Source organism: Aspergillus pseudotamarii (genome assembly GCF_009193445.1).
Source record: "Aspergillus pseudotamarii strain CBS 117625 unplaced genomic scaffold BDV38scaffold_31, whole genome shotgun sequence".
Taxonomy (NCBI): domain Eukaryota; kingdom Fungi; phylum Ascomycota; class Eurotiomycetes; order Eurotiales; family Aspergillaceae; genus Aspergillus; species Aspergillus pseudotamarii.
Window position 1 is genome coordinate 178,662 of NW_022475045.1, and position 12,901 is coordinate 191,562.

Sequence of the window (12,901 nt, forward strand, 5' to 3'; positions counted from 1 at the left end):
TGGAGTATGGATCTAGTAGAAATAGATGTGTATATACGGGAGACAATCGAATAATGCTCTGTACAAATAAGTATGGAGGGGTCTAAGTAGTTTGGGAGATAAGATCTGTTTGGTCTTTATCGGTGCGGATAAGTCATGTCATGTGACTGATATATAGATGGATCGTACTTTGGACTATGCTTGGTATACGTAGACAGATCTAACTATGATTAGTTGCTATGGCTTTTTTCTTTCTTTCTTTGTTTGTTTGTTTCTTTTTTTTCTCTCGATAAGAGGTATAAACAATATCCCTATGCTTTTGGGTGTCCCAAAGACTCTAAAGCCTATACACCATACTATATGCAAATATTATTCTACACAGTAACATCTACTCAGTCACACTATCCTTGAGCCCTCTAAGAGCACTAAGCTCCCTCGACCCAGCAGGAGTCAACGCAGCCGCATTCTGCGACCGTCTCCTGGCATCCGTCCAGAGCATAAACTCGCCGTAACTCTTCGGCATGACCTGAATGTCCTTCTCAACCAAGAAAGTGTAGTTGAACTGACCGGTCGACTTCTTGGTGCCATGCTCCACGTCCCTGACCTTGGTGTCCACACGGACCTGGACCTTGGTGTACTTGCTGCCTGAATCCGTTTCGACAGGCTCTGTATAGGCAACTGTGGCGCGAAGGTACAGGACGCTGCCGACGGGAACGGGGTTTTCGAATGTGCTAGGATCAAGGGAGATGAAGTTGGGTCGGGCGTGGGAGAAAGACGCTACACAGCAGAATGCAAGCTCAAAGGTCTGCTTCAAAAGGAAACCACCGAAGATCATGAAGTTGTGACGGTTGCGGTCTTGAGGCTGCATGATCATGGCGGATTTTAAGTTGGTGTCGCTCATGAAGACCATATTCGATGGTCTTTGTTCGGGAGATTCGGGGCCTGTGTGGCGTTAATGGTTGTAATCAAGACAGAGCCTTGAAGAGTAGCTACGTACTCAGGTATGACATCTCCTTGGTCCACATGGAGTGAATCAGGTTACTCTCTTCGTCGTCTGGGGCCTTTTGGAGCAGACTTCGTTTTCTCAGCCCTTTCTTGGCTTGATAGTTCTCTTCTCCCTTTTTGAAAAGAAGACGTTCCTCGTCAGTTTCTAGCAAGAGGGGTGCAACATTGGCAGGCCTAAGGAGCATTAGTACGATACTTTGAGAATCAGCTACTCGGAACGTACTTCTTGGTAGCCGGATCAAGAGACACCATTGTGAAGGCACAGGTGATCAGGACATCCTCAGGCTTCGCCTTCTGCCCTTCAGGAGGGGCCTTTGCGACCTGCAGAGATATCTCCATACTAGAGCGTCCTGTAGCGTAGGTAACCTGACCACTGAGCTCGAGATCGCAGATCTCCATCAGAGGATGTTCGATGGTGATTCGGTCACATGCAGCGGTCACGGTCGTCACCGAGCCACCGGTGTGTCTGTAAGCAATGATACCAGCCAAAGCATCCAAGTCCATCAGTAACGACCCCAACCTGGCTTCATTAGCAATGACTCAAACCTCCAAGGCATAGATGTCCGATTGATTACCTGATATGCCCCGAGGCATTCAAATATGTATCAAGGAGCCATTTATCTTGTGCCAACGGCAAGATCTGTATCCCTGATTAGTTCATGACTCAACAAACGCAAAGATTTTACTAACAGCACTATAATGGCTATCCGACATCTTCTTTGGGGTCAGATCGGGCTTCGCGACCGGCGCAGAAGCTCCCTTGCCGGACTTCGCATCCTCTCTACTCTTTGTCAATGCTTCAATCCACGGTGTCTTGACGCGCATGGGCATCCATGTAGGCCGGGACCCCGCATTGGGTTGACTGGTGTGAAAATCCTTGGACGCAAGACACAATTGCGATGGGCGATGGGCTGCTCTTGTCCGGAGAATGTTATTAGTTGCAGATGTTAAGCATTTCGAGCGGGTCGCAGCGGACCGTCGCGTGGTTAGTCCCAACATTGTGTAAGCTTGATTAGCCCAGAGGACGTTTTGGAGGAAGGTTGGTTAGTTGATGGGAGAGTTTGGGGTAGAAATGGTCACTTGTCGGCATCGGGGTCATGTTCCCGAGGCGTGTTGGCCCGTTACCGATCTTTGTTCCGGAGGATATCGGGACCCGTCAAAGGTTTATTCCCTCGGGATTTGTTCATGGTCGAGGGCGAGATTCAACATGCCAGAAGAGTACATGGCTATCCTTAGATTATCGTATGGACTACGAGGGGAGAGGGGATGCTCAATCACTAGTTAGTATTCCTAGTAATGCTGCATGTCAATAAACATCATATTAGTTCATCTGCTCAATGACATCATTGCCATTCTCCTATCTTATCGGCCATTGAATGTAGTTACTCCGTTTCATGCAGATGCTACGACAGTACCATTGTTGGTGAAGAACGAACTATATTATTGCTTCTTCTGGTTAAGTGTATTCATACTCCTGGCAGTCAACAGCGATTGGCCTTCGTCCCTGTCAGGGTACATCTGCTCGACTCCACCATGTCCAGACATCTCGCCCAAGAGCTGCGTCAAAGTGAAGTCATAACCCATATAAATATCTAGAGAATTCGATGTTTGTCCTAGTATGACATTGTTTCTATCCATTCTCTTGCAAGACATAATTTTTAGACGGATAGACGAATCAGAGCATTCTGAACAATGAGTGACCCAACAAATCCCAACATCCAAAAAAGAACGACGCCACAATGGGCATTATACCAGCGCGAGAATTTCTGGAAGCTCAATGAGGGCCAGACGGCTCCGTTCAACACGGGTACGACATTGCCCTGCACTTGACTAGCAAAAGGAAGCACCTTGGGCTGACCGTAACTCGCGCCGGAATAGATCCCATCAAATTGGAGCAGTTGGCTCATGAGAAGCTTAGTCAAGGTGGTTGGTATGGCTCCAGCTTCTGCCACTAGAGGACGTGCATTGTCTAACACAACCCGTAGGTACTATGCATCCTCCAATGCGGGCATGTCCAACACCCACCTGGCGAACCGTCAAGCTTTCTTCCGTCACCGTATCATCCCCCGACAACTAGTAGATACTAACCTGCGAGATACCACTACGGAGATCTTTGGACACCGCGTATCAGCTCCAATAGGCTTTGCGCCCATCGGAATCAACAAAATCTACCATCAATCAGCAGAAGCTGCAGTCGCCAAAGTTGCAGGCGAGCTCAATCTCCCGTATTGCCTCTCTACAGCAGGAAGCACACCGATTGAGAAAGTCGCAGAGGCAAACGGCAAAGGCCCTCGGTTCTACCAACTGTACATGCCGCATGATGACGAACTGACACTGTCTCTCCTCAACCGGGCATGGCAATCTGGGTTTGATGCGCTCATCCTCACCACTGACACTTGGCAACTTGGCTGGCGACACGACGATGTGGCCAATTCCAACTATGCCTTCTACCGCGGGATTGGTGCTGACCTAGGCTTGACAGATCCTGTGTTCCAGAAGCGATGTCGCAAAGAAGGTATTGACCCGGAGAAGGACATCGTTGCGGCCTCGGCAAAATGGATAGACTCCGTCTGGCACGGCCGTGCATGGTCCTGGGAGAAAATCCCCTGGTTAATTGAGCAATGGAAGAAGATTTCTGGTGGAAGACCTTTCGCCATCAAGGGGATCCAGTCGATCGCAGATGCAAAGAAGTGCGTCGAGTACGGAGTCGACGGCATCGTGGTGAGCAATCATGCCGGTCGGCAGGTGGACGGAGCCATCGCAAGCCTTGATGCACTGGAAAATATTGCCAATGCTGTCGGTGACCAGATTTACATCATGTATGATTCTGGAGTTCGCGGCGCGAGTGATGTCGCGAAAGCGTTGGCACTGGGAGCCCGGTTCGTGTTTGTCGGCCGGCTTTGGATCTGGGGGCTCAGTATCATGGGAGAGGAAGGAGTCCGGCACGTTATGAAATCACTACTGGCTGATTTTGACATTTTCATGTGTGTTGCGGGGTTCAACAGCATAGAGGAACTTGATCGATCGATTTTAGGTATATTTTTGAGTCTGCGCGACTGTCTCTACCCAGGTTGCTAACACTTTTGTAGAATCATATCCGAAAGGATATACCCTAATTCCGGACAAGGTCTTGTGAGCCGGTGAAGTAGACTTATAATGCACCGCAAGGGGATATACGCAGTATAGAACAAGGGACACTGTCTACTAGAGCAAGAGTAATACACATGAAGACCTCCACATCCAACTTCCGCTTAGTTTCATGCACCCTCTTGTACCACTGCTATATTGTGTCTCCATGCCCACCAATTTCGAGCAGCCATCATATATAGACTATCGTCCAGTAAAGGTCAAGTAATCTATCTAAGCTTTTCAGCAGTGGACCCGTTAAGGAGATCTGATAACTATAATTCGATAGAGCCGACTCAGGTTCCACATAGTCCATCCTTAAGACCACAAGGCTGACAGATCTCGTATAGTAAGGAGACGATCTGTGCTGAGGATGGTGGTTAATATGCAACGATTAGTGTCTGGGGTAGATATAACTGGCTCACTGACCCCTGTTTAGCCCCGACACTAGCCCCCAATAATCTCGGTACCGTTACATCTGCTGGCATATGAATTATGCAGCCTGATATGTAATGACTGTCTTGGACTTGAGGTCAGTATCATCTTTCTTGTAAGGGTTTATCTCATAATATACTATTATATTAAATGTAACATATTGACATATCAGCTATCATTATACTATATATCAATCCCACGGTCTCAGATCCGATCAGGGCATAAGCCATTTATGCCAAATAACCAAGGCGTCGGGGCTGGGATCCTTGGGTGGTTTGTGTCCGAGAAGGTGGGACTTGGTGGATGGACTAAAGGGGGTCTAATACTGTAGAGAATTTAACTTGTGTTTCTTATGCTGTTTTCTGGGAGTTTCTGGGGCTCAGTGACGTATGGTTGGGCGAGTTTTTACCTTAATGGCACCTCTGAGGTCAAGGGCTATGTGTTAATTACAGTGCTATTGGCCTTTGAGGCAGTTGAACTGAATATGTTTCCTTGACTAGATAGTCCGGATGAAAAACTGATACTTGTCCGGGCTGAAAAAGTGGCTATTTACCGGTATTGAGATGGTATAACTCGAATATATAGGCATAGACTGGAGACATCACACATATATGCAAGGTGTGTCCCAGGAGGCAGGATGATAGATGTGTCCGCCAAGATATTGACAGGAGAATATACAGAAAGTCTTGAGGTTGACCACAACTCCAGCCGCTGATGCTATGGCCACCGTGTTCTATCGGATACTGGGTCGAATACTCCGTAGTAGTGTTATATATGCAAGAAATAGTAGCAAGCCTACTGAGAGTCGCGTGATCACACTAGGCTAGCCAAAGTGTGCACAGGACGACCATCAAGGCAGGCAAATAATGTATGCCGGCCTTCATGCCAGCAGAGGTAGATTCTGTCGTAGTTGAGCTCACAGTGGCGGCAGTAGCGGAGTCAGCCTTGTCAGTTCCGGTGGCACTGGTAGTTGTTGTAGATGTCTTTGCGCTGGAGTTCCCACGCACCGCAAACCCGACGCGGTCTTTGTCGAAATCAAACACTGTATACACGTTCTTGAGGAAGACATCGCCAACAAGCCATTCGTTGTCACCGAACATCTGGTGGCCGATGATCGTTGAGACACAACCCGACCCGTACTTCGAACCGACATAATCCTTGGGGGAGATTGTGTAACTCTGGCCTGAAAACGTGAGTTCAACCTTGGCGGTGGAATTGCAAGGGATAACGAAGTTTTCGCCTCCCGAGGCACTGGAACCCGGAATCAACTTATGCAATGCGGCAGCGTCCTTTGGCGGAATCAGGGCGTAGGATGTGCCGGTGTCGATGATGGCCGTTTTGTTGACGAAATTGCAGGCATTGCCATTCACGCTGGCATCATCCAGAGGGATGGTCCAGCGATTATTACCACTGAGAGCGTCGGTGTACGAAATGTTCCCGGTGAATTTAGTCTTGTCGACGCCACCAAAGGTCACAGCACCATCCTTCCCTCCGTCGGCGGCGCGAGAGAGGCTGAAGCTGACAATATTTGACTTGAGGGCTTTCTGCTCTATGACGGCCTCCATAAATGAAGGACCGTACGACCCTTCCTCAGCGCGGCCAAGGCCGATGATACCATCCATGGGGTAATTCTGGAACTGGTCCGACGCATTGGAAGCCAGCCCGAACAACATACGCACATTCATACCAGCAATCGAGAGGGTGTCATTTCCGAGGACTCCACTAACCTGCCCGGTTCCATACCCCACGCCCCATTTCTTGTTGGTTAGTAGGAGGCTCGTCGATGCGTGTTCACCAAACGTGTTGTGTAGTTTGCAGGAATTCGTCGTGCAGTCCGACCCGAAGAGCCATGTATTGACACCACCGGAGTCGAGCATCATCCACATCTTCTGACCTTGAGAGCCAACCTTGACGGCTGCAAAGTAGGTGTAGTCATTGCCGCCTTGGTTGAGCGCGGCCGTGTTGGGTGAGGTCGGATCATCTGATAACATGATCTTGAAATTGTTGTCACGGCGAAACGAGGCCCTTTTGATGTCCAGGGTGAGAGTATCATCCCCGGTGGATGATTCCAGTTCATCCTTCACATCCTCTGACGGCAACTCATATGGGAAAAAACGACGCTGTAGCTTATCACTGGTAGCATCGGTAACGGATTCACTAAGCTCTATGTGGTAGGGCACAAATGCCGTGACACTAGTGTAAAGAGATGTTGTAGCGAGAAGACATTGTAAGAAACGCATGACTTTATGTCAATTCTTCTAATTAGAGAGTAGAGCGAACGGGCGCATTCGTGGGAAGAGACCGACAAGCGGCAGTCAGGTTGAAAAAGGCTTTCTGGACTAGTATTGATAAAGAACGAAAGATGATAACCAAGTCTTATGCAATGCAAACTCGAAGAACGCTTTTTTTCTGAGCAATTAATTGAATAAGACCCGACCAGACCAGAAAATTATAAATAGAACCGCGGAGGGAGAAGAATGCTTCGAGAAAAACTATAAGTCAAAAGGAACCATGCCATGCAAAGGAGCGAAGAGAGAAAAGACAAGCAATGCAGCCAACAGACATAAAAAGTGAATGGTATTATGCAGCGATAGCCATGAGGGGAAGGCCGTTCTCCGTATAAAGAGCCGGATGCTGTAGGCATGGATAGGGAGTCCAGAGTTAGTAGTACATTGAGTATCCATCCTCCACCACTCAGGAGCAAATAGTAGCTGGAGGCTTCAACGGCCAAGCTCTTGGGCCTTCTCATGAGTGGCTCTGGTGGGAAACCGGCGCTGCTCTAGGCCCCGATCTACAGCTGGACCGAACTTCTTCCAGGGCTACCGGGGCTACCAAGTGGAGCCGAAGAGGGGAGACTCAGACAAAAAAGAAAAATTCCCAGTTGATCCCCTGAATTGGAACTTTTGGTTTTTCTGGTCATTGCATCATTGGATCCCTAAAAGTGATCAGCGGTGGTGCGAATGCAAAGACAAAGCAAAGAATATGGGGAATGAATGCAACGGCCACACACACACATACATTAGTCTGCTCACATCACATTCCTTCTTGGTGGGTAGAGTTTTGTATGAACATGTCGAAATTATCGTACGAACCACATCAGGGGCAACATCTTTTTTTTTCCCTCCAAGGAACCTCGGAAGTGTTTCAAAATCCCCTCTTGGCATGACAGTTGCCGATCCACTCGCTCAAGGCAACTCATTGAACTTGGTTAACGTGTAAATAGGAGAAATCTGATCAGTCCCCTCCCCCCAACTTGAGGTCCCCAAAAAATAAGCCAGTTGATCTGTCTCTTTCCTTGCAGGTGTTGATCGATCTGATTCACTACAATGAATAAAACAACGGGATGTTTGGTCACGACCAAAGTTCTAGACTGCAAGCTGACGCACTCTCGGGCGCCCCACTGCCCTCATTTTTCGCCACGATTTCAATGTGACTGTACTGCGGGTTATACATGACCTTAAGAGGCGTTCGTTATACGTACGCGAGTGGCTGCGGTTCTTTTGTGGCTGCTAACGTAATGTTAGGCACTGACTCTAGTGTCTCCACGATGGGCCCACTGCTGGAACTCTGTCCAACAGAAGTACTGCTCCTACTGTGTACTATGGTATCGGAGCAGGTTGTATGCCGTCTCCGTACCCCAGTCGTGAGGGAAAAAAAAGTGTGACATCGTGACCATTAAGCCGGCTTCAGGGTATCTTTTGTTTTTTGATAAGAGTGCCAGCCGTGCTCTCTTCCTCCTGGGTGGAACACAACAGCATCTTGAGAAGAAGACAAAGGATGCCGATCATGCAAACACATTCGAATACGTCCGTTCCTGCATGGCAACCCTTGAAATTTGGCATTCTCAAGCAGTAGTCATGCATACGGAGTAAGTGACCAGTTGTTTTCAGCCTGTCCCTTACCGATTTCCTGCTTTTGCACAAGCGAAATATCATCGAATGTGCTTTAAAGCTCGCTTCTCAAGCGCTCACCGAGAACCCCGTGCATACATACTCTGTACCGAATCTTCAGATCTGCCTATCTTGCTCTATCCTGGTTTGCCAGGGTGGCTTCCTACTCATCCCACGTGATATCACACGTGCAAAATACTATCGGTAGACTATGGGATCTAGAACTCCACTCTCTATTTTTATATCATCACAGAACTCAGAAGGTGTGTCTTGGTATAAAGGTATTAAAATAGATTCTCGGCAGATCTAGAAGAGGCCAGGTGAGACACCCAAAACAAAGGGAAAACACTAGTTGGTGGTTATTATAGACAAAAGTCGTTCTAGTGTACAATTTATACTATTTTGCTTTTTTTTCCCACACGGATTAACCTGTTGCAATTTTGGGTTATATTAAGACATCTGGGATAAAGGGTTCTTAACTAGTGCTGATTCTATTGTTTCATAAGCAGGGTTCTAGTGCTAGCGAAGGGCGATCTACGCAAGGGATTGGTTTGCTCGCCTTGCTGCGAATCAATGTGAGTAAGCATCAAGTATACCCCAGACTCTCAAAATATCCAGAGTAAGGTCATTCACCATCTGTAAGAACGTAAGTATTCAAAATCTCAAGTCCCATTCAACTTCAGGCCCCAGCCAAGGCAAAGCATCAGCAACACTCTGACCATCCTTGTCGCCTCTCCCACTAAGATTCAGAACAATGCTCGTTTCCCCTTTCTTCATCGTTTGGCTAGTTCCATGGCGCCAAACACGGCATGTGAGGACTCTAAAGCCGGGATGATACCTTCATACTCTGCCAATACCCGGAACCGGCCAGGGCTTGGGCGTCTGTGGCAGCAATAAACCGAGCCCGCCCGCTGTCTTTCCAAGACCTCAATTGAGGTCCCACGGCTGGATGGTCCAAACCAGCAGAGATAGAGTGCGTCCCAGAAACCTGACCATGCTCATCCTGTAGAAGATAGGTATAGACTCCGTGAAGCACACCTTACTGCCCGTAGAAAGCGTTGCTGATTGATGAGACGTATTGAGACCATCGCTACCAGCCTCCACACCTAAAAGCTGGACACCTGACTCTTGTAAAAAGGGATAGAACATGCCAGATGCGTTGCTACCACCTCCAACGCATGTAACAACAGCATCGAGAAGCCTGTCAATGGACTCTTTTATTTGTTGCTTAGTTTCTTCGCCTATCACAGATTGAAAGGTGCGTACAATGGTTGGGAAAGAGTGTGGCCCAACGACAGAACCAAGGATATAATGTGTATCCTCGAGTTTTGTAAACCATGCCCGCAGCACTTAATTGACTGCTGCATCACGTAGAGTATAGCTACCAGTTGTACTGATAACAGCCACTACCTCGGCACCAAGAAGCTTCATACGGAACACATTCAAGGCCTGCCGACGGACATCCTCAGCACCCATATAAACGGTGCACCAACGAAGTGAAGGGAAGAAGATGAAGCGACGCGGAGGGGAAGAGAATAGCAGGGAGGAACAGGGCATCACCAGGCTGAAGAATGAAAGCACCCCAAAAGAACAATGTTTGGCTAACTCCATGACTCACCTCTCTGGATTTTATTGCGTGCGCTGATATCTAAATGGTAACCAAATAAACCTGGTAGGTTCCTTGAGATCATTAGTTGCATCGAGTATTGTCTCTTCCCGCTGACAAAGCGGACGCCGTTCAACAAGATGAATCATAAATAGAGGTTAAAGCAGCCAGACGAAGAAAAACAGCATGGCATTACTTACAGGCTTCTAAGATGCGTTCTATTTAGTATTATTCTCTACTTGGATTTGGGGAGCATTGTCGTGAGAACTTCGGGTTCAGTGACTCCTGCGTCGTAGGGGGCCGGTTGGTTATTACAGGCCAAAGTACTGCACATCAAAATAATTGAATGCTTAATACCCATAGGATAGCTGGAATGCTGCACCTTTTGACCCTTGGCCAGAAATATTTGCCCAGAAATTTAAAATTCTCCCAGGCATTTTTTAATGTGAGAAACCTAATCATTCACACAAGTAGACAGAACACACTATTGATGAGAATAAGACTGGGCTGGGACCATGTTGTATTCTATCTATGATGGCTCTTCTTTACTAATCTGACTTTATCTCTGGCCTACCAGGGTACCCTCTCGCCGAGGTAGTTAACAAATTGACCAGATGTAGTTGACTTTTGTGCCTCATTGATCTTTAGTGAAGTCAGCATTTCCATTCGAAAACGACGAGGATAAATTATGCTTTATACGCACCTGCTTGATAATTCCTTGGACGCTCTCCTGAACGGCCAATGGAGCCTTTTCTAATCCAATGGATTGTGCATTACGACTACCCATGTCTGTTTGGACAAGTCTGATCAAGGTTAGTATCCAAGGAACTATCCTGAAGTCGCCGGACAAGGAGAAGAATTATACGGTTAGGACATACCCAGGGTCGACGCATAAAGCGATCAGGTTCTTGTGCTCTGCATCAATCTTTCTGACCAGGTAATTACCCGCTACCTTGGACATTCCATAAGCCGTGGCCAAGGATGGAAGGCGTTCGATCCCATCAAGGCTTGCCAATAAAGTAGAGGTGTAGACAAACTTGGGCTGACTGGCGTTCTGTAACAATGGCGCTGTGGCCCTGAACAGTCTCAGTGGTCCAAGGGCATTCACTTCTAAGTGGGAAAGCATGTCCGCGTCAGTCATGTCCGCCACAGGGCCCCAGTGGTTGCAAATTCCTGCATTGGAAAGGACAATGTCAATGTGTTCAATGTGATGCTGCGTTTGTATTTCGGCAATTGCGTCGGTGGCGCTCGATGGGACGTCGAGGCTGAGCGACACGGGAATCAACTGGGAGCCAGGGCCCTTTTGCAAAGAACGTAGTTCTTTTGTGTTCTCAGCTGAGACATCTCGGATGGCTGCAATGACACTGGTGTCCGTCCCCCTAAGGTAGTGTGCCGTAAGGCCTTTCCCAATGCTTGTATGGTCGTGTTATCCCAGGTACACCATATCTGAAATGTGTTGGAGACTCACCTCGATTTGCTCCTGTAATAAGAATAACCTGGCCCATCTTGAGAGTCACCGAAGTTAAGTAGTATGTGAACTGGATGATTTGCTTTGGAAGGACGAGATTAGAGAGACTGGTCACGGAGAGGCAGTTGTTCAACTCGTTCTCTTCAGATCACCAGTGGCAACCTGGAACCAAGACAGATACTATTATTAAATATATAGTACTTCGGACTAAATGTGGGGGCGTCTATTACGGCGGACTAGATCCAGCTTCCGGTCAACCTGGTGGAAGTTTGAGTAAATTTCCATCCTCAACAGCATCGCACTACTAGTATATGTCAGCCAATTGGAATAAATCTACTTATTAGGTTCCACTATAGTACTTATCTGCCAATGGACGGGGACCGTCTGACACTCCGCCGACAATTTGACTGTTGAATCCATGTTTACAAGGCCCATTGCAAAAGACCCTTGTTCCGTCCATATCTTCACTCCATATATCCATTTTCAAACTCATAATCAGCTCTGCATCTGCCACTATCGTCTAAGTGCATACCAAACCAGGTCTTCAAAGTTAGTCTCTTCAGTCGGCACCGATACAGCGGCAAATCTGCTCCGATTCAGTAGACTCAAGTTTTGCATTTGTCGGCACTCAGGGTCAACGGGCCAAAAGCTTCACCGTACGGTGTATTTATGCCCCAGTCGGCACGGAAATTCCAGTAGAATATTGGCAAGTCTCTCCGAAATTGCATGTCATATAGAGCCAGTGGTTTTCCTTGTTCCCTTTTGACATCTGGGAGTTTGGAATAGAGGACGAGAACATCAACGAGTTTGTCATGATATTTGGGAAATTCGCATGCTCAGAGCAGTAACAGGGTTCATAAATTGCCAATGTCTCCTTGGACAGCTGGTGATAACCTGAGAGATGTCACCTGTTCGGCGGCTGTCTGTGTATATATTCTTTTTGACGAATAGGTCTCGTAGGACAATAATTGATAAAGGGTATATATTCGGTATTCTTCTGAGATTTCGAGCAATTTTGAAACATATATGTAATCTGGGGTTGATCATTCACGATGTTGGTCAATCTAGCATATTGCTAGCTGCCATGATCCTAGTAATTCTTCGTAACGGTAGGCTGACTGACTGATGCCATGCGCTACTTACTAGTTGCACCATCTTTCCGTCATGGTAGGTATGCAATCATTGTATAAGCAAAGTATTCATCCATGGATAGCCATGTGCTCGATACACCGTAACCGTTCCACATCAGCATGACTTCACCTCAACTAGACCAATGAGGAACTGAGTACAACCTGAACTTGCAACGCATCGCGAAAATCCACTTTCCTCTCAAGGCCAATAGGGAACTGTTCCTTCGAACTCGTTCCAGAAAGGAGGACGCGTTCCTCTTCC

General features: G+C 47.5%; 5 protein-coding genes across 5 annotated transcripts; 1 reads left to right on the forward strand and 4 right to left on the reverse strand.

The window, feature by feature from the left end:
- Positions 1–177: 177 nt before the first annotated feature.
- BDV38DRAFT_103235 (putative acyl-CoA thioester hydrolase) lies at positions 178–2,081 on the reverse strand. Its single transcript, XM_032050876.1, has 5 exons — positions 1,675–2,081; positions 1,560–1,624; positions 1,208–1,504; positions 977–1,158; positions 178–921 (listed from the first exon to the last, which is right to left on the reverse strand). The coding sequence occupies exons 1-5, from the start codon at positions 1,981–1,983 to the stop codon at positions 368–370; spliced, it is 1,407 nt and encodes a 468-aa protein (XP_031912935.1). The 5' UTR covers positions 1,984–2,081; the 3' UTR covers positions 178–367.
- A 595-nt stretch (positions 2,082–2,676) lies between these two features.
- Positions 2,677–4,120, forward strand: BDV38DRAFT_271732 (L-lactate dehydrogenase; the record flags this gene model as incomplete). The annotated part of the gene is made up of 4 exons (XM_032057365.1): positions 2,677–2,791; positions 2,863–2,914; positions 2,970–4,018; positions 4,074–4,120. The coding sequence occupies 4 exons, from the start codon at positions 2,677–2,679 to the stop codon at positions 4,118–4,120; spliced, it is 1,263 nt and encodes a 420-aa protein (XP_031912936.1).
- A 593-nt stretch (positions 4,121–4,713) lies between these two features.
- Positions 4,714–7,485, reverse strand: BDV38DRAFT_103579 (pepsin-like aspartic protease). Its single transcript, XM_032050878.1, has one exon. It carries the CDS (start codon positions 6,783–6,785, stop codon positions 5,364–5,366), a length of 1,422 nt encoding a protein of 473 aa, XP_031912937.1. The 5' UTR covers positions 6,786–7,485; the 3' UTR covers positions 4,714–5,363.
- Positions 7,486–9,255: 1,770 nt separating this feature from the next.
- Positions 9,256–9,911, reverse strand: BDV38DRAFT_271734 (tryptophan synthase beta subunit-like PLP-dependent enzyme; the record flags this gene model as incomplete). Its single annotated transcript, XM_032057366.1, has 3 exons — positions 9,256–9,438; positions 9,474–9,755; positions 9,795–9,911. The coding sequence occupies 3 exons, from the start codon at positions 9,909–9,911 to the stop codon at positions 9,256–9,258; spliced, it is 582 nt and encodes a 193-aa protein (XP_031912938.1).
- A 700-nt stretch (positions 9,912–10,611) lies between these two features.
- BDV38DRAFT_271735 (SDR family oxidoreductase) lies at positions 10,612–11,546 on the reverse strand (the record flags this gene model as incomplete). The annotated part of the gene is made up of 4 exons (XM_032057367.1): positions 10,612–10,683; positions 10,745–10,844; positions 10,920–11,442; positions 11,510–11,546. The coding sequence occupies 4 exons, from the start codon at positions 11,544–11,546 to the stop codon at positions 10,612–10,614; spliced, it is 732 nt and encodes a 243-aa protein (XP_031912939.1).
- Positions 11,547–12,901: the final 1,355 nt, after the last annotated feature.

What these genes read in the sequence shown, in the direction of transcription:
- BDV38DRAFT_103235 (XM_032050876.1), bottom strand. Translation starts at nt 1,983, where the DNA reads ATGTTGGGACTAACCACGCGACGGTCCGCTGCGACCCGCTCGAAATGC. An exon ending in CTTGATCCGGCTACCAAGAA is followed by an intron (nt 1,159 to 1,207) that starts GTACGTTCCGAG and finishes AATGCTCCTTAG; the next exon opens with GCCTGCCAATGTTGCACCCC. An exon ending in CAAGGAGATGTCATACCTGA is followed by an intron (nt 922 to 976) that starts GTACGTAGCTAC and finishes AACGCCACACAG; the next exon opens with GCCCCGAATCTCCCGAACAA.
- BDV38DRAFT_103579 (XM_032050878.1), bottom strand. Translation starts at nt 6,785, where the DNA reads ATGCGTTTCTTACAATGTCTTCTCGCTACAACATCTCTTTACACTAGT.